Below are 6,000 nucleotides of genomic sequence, written 5' to 3'. Positions count from 1 at the left end.
CATTGGGAGATTGGCTCTGGATTACCGGAAATCTGTTGATATGTTACTAATACGTTACCCCCTCTCCTCCCCACTCCTACCCCTCCCTCCTCCTCCTCCTCCACCCTTCCAGACCTCCACTCTCACCCCCTCCCTCCGCCTCCGGGATTTTTGTGGACATATTAGCTTAGTGGGCGAGGCCGGGTCTGGTGACATCTGGCAGGGAGAGAGCCTTGGGTTATGGTAATCTCTGGTAGGACGGGCTGGCTATAAACACGAGAGAGAGAGAGAGAGAGAGAGAGAGAGAGAGAGAGAGAGAGAGAGAGAGAGAGAGAGAGAGAGATGAAATTTTCACAGTGGAGGGAAAGACAAGAGTAAATACACAGTTATAAGAAGAGATGCAAGGGGGGGGGGGACAAACAATGGAGTATAGAGGAAGAAAAACTACGGTGAAGAAAAAAAAAAAGATGAGAGGAAAGTGAGAGTGGTAGGGAGAAGAGAGACAGTGAGGGACGGAGTGAAAGAAGAGAAGAGAGCGCGCTCTCCTAGCGTACGTTCCTACTAGCGCACACACGGGGTTCGCTTGGTTCACAGAGCGAAAAGAGCACGGGAGTAACGGAGTAATTACCATTATGATCCAGCTGGTCAGGTTATGTGAGCGCCTTAAGAGTGGCCGTTCTCGTAACTAACAAATGCTGCACTGCATTGATTGTGTTGTTAATAATGTAGAATACCGTAAGTCAGTAGTTTGATGAGTTAATGTTTATGAATAAAGCCGCCATTATTGCTCTGATAAAGAGCCAAGATTTTTATGCAAGTTGATGCTCAAACAAGAAACAAAAACAAACAGACAAATAACGTAATCTATTGAGCACGACGTTACGACCCTTGGGCAGGATGGCACGACCTTTGACCCGACCCTCCTGCGGTCATATTGAAGGGTCGTACCGTCGTGTCCAGATGGTCAACACGATCATTACACAATTGCCCGTCACTGATACGGATGGGGTGGGTGAGGGGTTAATGCATGCGCAATATAAGATTACATGAATTGCCTCAGCACAGGGCCAACCTACAAACAGCAGGAAGAATTTTAGGGATGTATGAGCGAGGGAAAGATGAGGGTAAGGAATGAGCAGTAGGTGGCAGGAGTGCGGGAAAGAAGTGTGGGAAGGAAAGGTGGGTAAGGGTAGACAGTGGGTGCTGAGGTACCTGGCAGGGTGCTTGTCGACACTCATGCATGCACAACAGTCATGCAGGCAAGGCAGAGGGGATTACGTTGTGAGAGGTGAGCAGGATCAAGAAGGAGCGTCGCAGGAACTGAGAGAGAGAGAGAGAGAGAGAGAGAGAGAGAGAGAGAGAGAGAGAGAGAGAGAGAGAGAGAGAGAGGAACAGATGAGGGTGAGAGATATGATGATGCGTGTGACAAGAAAAGCTACCATTGGCGGAGAGAGAGAGAGAGAGAGAGAGAGAGAGAGAGAGAGAGAGAGAGAGAGAGAGAGAGAGAGAGAGAGGTAAGAGATGGGTGGTGGTGAGTTCCTCTCTCGGCCGACCTCACTCACCCCCTACCCGTCCCGTCCCGCCGGACGGGCAGGTCGGTGCGGCCGCCGCCACCATAGCCAATCCATTTGTCCCAGTTATGCACACTTCATTGCCCGCCTCTGTTAGCCTTGATTAAACACTCCCCAATTTATTCATTACGTCTCGTGTCGTTTGCCGCTCCATCATGGAGCCGAGTAAGAGATCTGTTTTTTTTTTTTCTTAAACCCTTTAAGCACGACGGTATGATCCTTGAGCGGTTGTGTCCTCGAGCGCGACGCTTACGATCCCTTGGGCTGATGATATAGCCCAGCAGCAGACATATTCAAGGATCGTACCGTCGCGCTCCAGCTGTTCTAACTCATCGTGCGATCATTTCTATCTGCACCTGGTTACCTGATATTTTTTAAAATGGTTTCACCCTTTCCATTGTCGGTGATTTAGTGTCAGGTTTATGGTTTGCAAGAATTCATTTCACAGTGGCGTAATTAGGAACACTTTTTTTCCTTTCTGTTAGGTGAACTAAAAAAAGGAAATAGGGCTCCTGTTTTTTAAGGGATATTCAGGGCAATATTCCATTGGCCACCCGCGTTCGTCTGTATGTTTTAAGGCAAAGTTTACCCTAAACTGAAGAAACAATGTGAAGAGAGTTACTTAGTACAAACCCTAATGTTGTGGTTTATTATTTGCCACGCCTTGCGAGCATGCGCATCCTAACTTGCGTCTATTATTGCTTCTTCGTTTTCATGTCATTTGGTAAAGATTTAGAAGATTTTGCGTGATAAATTATGTTTTGAATTTGATGAGTACATTTGTTTGGACATCTTTGCGATTTAGGTCATCAAAGTCTTGTACTTTTTTCGAAGATTTTCAAAGTTAATGAATTGATCTTGTAATTTTTTCGGAGAATTTCAGGTATATTTTAAGGTATCGGCGTCAAAATTTTGAATTTCAGGTATATTTTAAGGTATCGGCATCAAAATTTTGAATTTTAGGTATATACTAAGGTATCGGCATCAAAATTTTGAATTTTAGGTATATTTTAAGGTATCGGTATCCAAATTTTGAATTGATCGACCGATCCGTAAAATTTGAGTCCCTCCTCCTCCCAAGTAAGTGCAAGTTGTGTGATTGACGATGCGTAGTGTGAATGACACATCATCGAGATAACCATCTGGCAAGTTGAGGGAATGCGATGGTGGCGCGCTCTGAACAAGCATCCCACCGAAACAGATAGTTGTCTCTCAACGACCACGCACGCGCCCTCCATCGTTAACGCTGCGCCTGGATTGCCCCTCGTTCGAAACTCCCTGGAACAACTTATGAGCGAATGAACTCTAACGACCGCTTCGCTTAAAGCCATCATTCTTCCAGCTCTTCAAATTCATCACCTGATCTGGCGTTGGGTATCTATTACAGATCCACCGCCGCCGCTCGCGCCAATGGCTGACAATGGAACGTTATTCATTTGTTTGATTTGCGCGGATCCGGTTCGACCGCCCGGAAAATCACTTATTGTGAGGCGCATCGGGGGGTGGCGGTGGAGGCCGTTGCCACATGCCACCAGACGCGCGCTAACCGCCCTCCGCCGCTTCCCGCCAGTTCAGTTTGTCTTGGAAGCCAAGGAAAATATCCTCCTCCATAAATTTTGAATATTTCCTTATTGCTGGATATACCCAGCAAAAAAAAAACGCCCGGGAGAGTTACGGTTACGGAGAATCTCGAACACAAAATGTGTCATGTAAAAATTTTTCCCATTGTTAATAGATTGGACTACAGTCAGAGGGGCAACTAGGGGATAAAACATGATAAATATGACAAATATTGTGCGTAGTTCACTGTGTTGTCGTCTGATGGCGCAGCGGGGGACTTTTGGCCGCCTGCACCCTCACTCACACCGCTGGTAATGGCCAGTAAAATAGGGGTTTAATGGGTACAGTTCAGGGTACAATGAGGTGTTCCAATAGGATGATGGGTACAGTGGTACTTCAGCCTGGTAGTGAGTACAGTCAGAGAGTGGGTACAGTCAGGTAATGTATTAAATTTTGTACTGCAGATAGAAATGACGTTACTGTAAGTTAGGTAACGACATCATAGTACAGTGTAGGGTAAGGGTAGGTAATGGGTACTTAGAGTATTGCAGTAACTTGAGTTAGGAGTAAGTTAGTGGGGTATAGTGGTGCTCCAGTAACTTAGGTTATGATATTATAGATGGGGATGGTGGGTATCTTGCTTGGATGGGTAAAGTAAGGTAATTATCATGAACTGTTGGATGCCTGAGATAGTGTATTAGGGTTATTGGGCTTATTTTGCTGACATAGTGACCGAGTCAGCATGGACAAAACATGGCCCATCATGGGTGAAAAAAGATGAAAAAACGAAACATTCAGGGCAGGGCAAGTGTTAGTAGAACTAACTCTTAAAGGTAGAAAGGTTATAGGAAGAAAGAAAGACGAGAGGAAGATAATTCCTCAGCTTGGCTGTTCGAAGGAAGGAGGTATCATACCGGTCAGTCATCCAGTGGCGTGTCTCTGCACACAAATAGTGGGAAGCAGCAGCCAGACGTGTGCTTGGGGTTTAGTTAGGCCTTAGAGGGCGGGGACATATGCAGAACAATAGTAAAAAAATAATACTTGTAAAACAGAGGGACAGAGAAAGCAGTAAACAAGAGACAAAAACTTTTGATTCTACTTCGATTAATACAGAGGAAGAGCTGGTCACGTAGGCTTAAGATTGGCATTAGTTCAAAGTATGAATACCTCAGCTTTACTCCTTTTATTTCATTTGATTATTTACAATGTTTTATTGATGCCTTGTTTTTGTTTTGCTTGTATCTCTTAGTTCAAAGTGAATTGATTGAAGCCATTTTGAAGGCAAGAAAATGGTTGTTTACATGGCTGGATGAAGCTTTTGAAAATAGATAAGTGTTAGAGTAAACAAGGGGATTGATTAATGGTGCAGCCTCGTCAAGCGTAACATATAGCAACATCTGGTAATGATCGTCTTTGGAATACAAGCTAATCTACGGAGGCAAAAGATTTTCAGTTGCCCTCTTGAGTACGATGCTACGACCTTTCGAGTACGCCGGTACGACCCTTAGGTATGGTAACCTGGTCTTTGACCTGAAGGGTCAGGTTTGAGGCCAGGTTATCATACTCAAGGGTCGTATCTGTGTGCTCGAGGATCCTTCCTTTATGCTCAAGGATCGTATTCAGAAGGTTAAAAAAAAAAAAAAAAAAAAACGCTCATCAAGATGGTATTTGAAAAAATATTTTTAACTCCGTTATATTTCTTTCATGTATCTCCCCTGATGATGTGATTATTACAAGAAAGTGCACTTGGGAACTTACCGTGTTTCATTTCCCCGTGGAATCATAGGAATATATATATATATATATATATATATATATATATATATATATATATATATATATATATACATATATATATATATCAAATGAATATTGTTCATAATCATAATAATGACATAATTACATTTCGATCTGATCAGTTTTAGTTTTTCTAACTTTGCCTCCTCGCGCACGACCATATATATATATATATATATATATATATATATATATATATATATATATATATATATATATATATATATATATAGTTTATGCTGCTCTTATATTGTGAGCCTAATATAATAAGAGACGATGAAACGTACAGCATGAAGACTATCGACCAGCGAATCACCTGGTGCTTGTGCTGGCCAGCATGATTCGGCTTCTACTGAATGTTCATTGGTCCTCTCCCCTCTGTTACGATGATAATGATTGATAATAATAATTATAATGATAAAAATAGTAATAATAATAATAATAATAATAATAATAATGATAGATAAGAATAATAATAATGATAATAATAATAATAATAATAATAATAATAATAATAGTAGTAGTAGTAGTAGTAGTAGTAGTTTGTTTGGGCCACTAGTAGGATATCAGTAAAGAAGTAATAACAATAGCAAATGAGAGATTATATTTACTATAAAAAAGATATTGTTCTACTTACTGTATAAGTGTAGTCCATTTTCTGTGGAAGATAATAATAAAACAAGTATCAGATTCATGTCACATAAGAGAAAATGTTCGCGTTTCTCCCCATCTTTCCCCCCAGCAGTAAAGATGATATATCCCTGTACATTGTGATCACCATGACACACACACACACCTCCCACCTCCAGGTCCGGGTCATCAATAATACAAACAAGAGGGTAGCGTATCACAACACCACACTTCATCAACGCTCAAGAGTGCTAAGCGTCTGCTGCTCCTAAGGGAGCGGCCTTAGTCAATATAATGGCCGTAAATCAGGTTTGGCTTTCCCTAGCCGCTGTGGGCGGAGGGTCCGGCCCCGCCCCGTAATAGATTTTGTATACAACTCTAATTGGCGGGATGAGGGCGCTAGTTCCCTTCCGCTCGGGTGCGCCCGCCACCACCGCCGCCACCATCACCCCCCTCACCAGCA

General features: G+C 42.8%; 1 protein-coding gene across 2 annotated transcripts in view; it reads right to left on the bottom strand.

The window, feature by feature from the left end:
* Positions 1-6,000, bottom strand: part of LOC139752761 (uncharacterized) — a 96,221-nt gene that overhangs the window by 7,470 nt on the left and 82,751 nt on the right. Inside the window, exon 2 of one of the 2 annotated variants that reach the window (XM_071668656.1) lies at positions 5,545-5,565. The exons of the other annotated variant lie outside the window; for it this stretch is intronic. Coding sequence (XP_071524757.1) covers positions 5,545-5,565 — 21 coding nt within the window. The remainder of the gene's footprint in view (positions 1-5,544; positions 5,566-6,000) is intronic. 2 annotated transcript variants of the gene reach the window in all.

The sequence above is a fragment of the Panulirus ornatus genome, chromosome 13 (genome assembly GCF_036320965.1).
Source record: "Panulirus ornatus isolate Po-2019 chromosome 13, ASM3632096v1, whole genome shotgun sequence".
Classification (NCBI taxonomy): domain Eukaryota; kingdom Metazoa; phylum Arthropoda; class Malacostraca; order Decapoda; family Palinuridae; genus Panulirus; species Panulirus ornatus.
The sequence above is the reverse complement of the archived record's forward strand: the minus strand, read 5'-3'. Positions and strand labels throughout refer to the sequence as shown.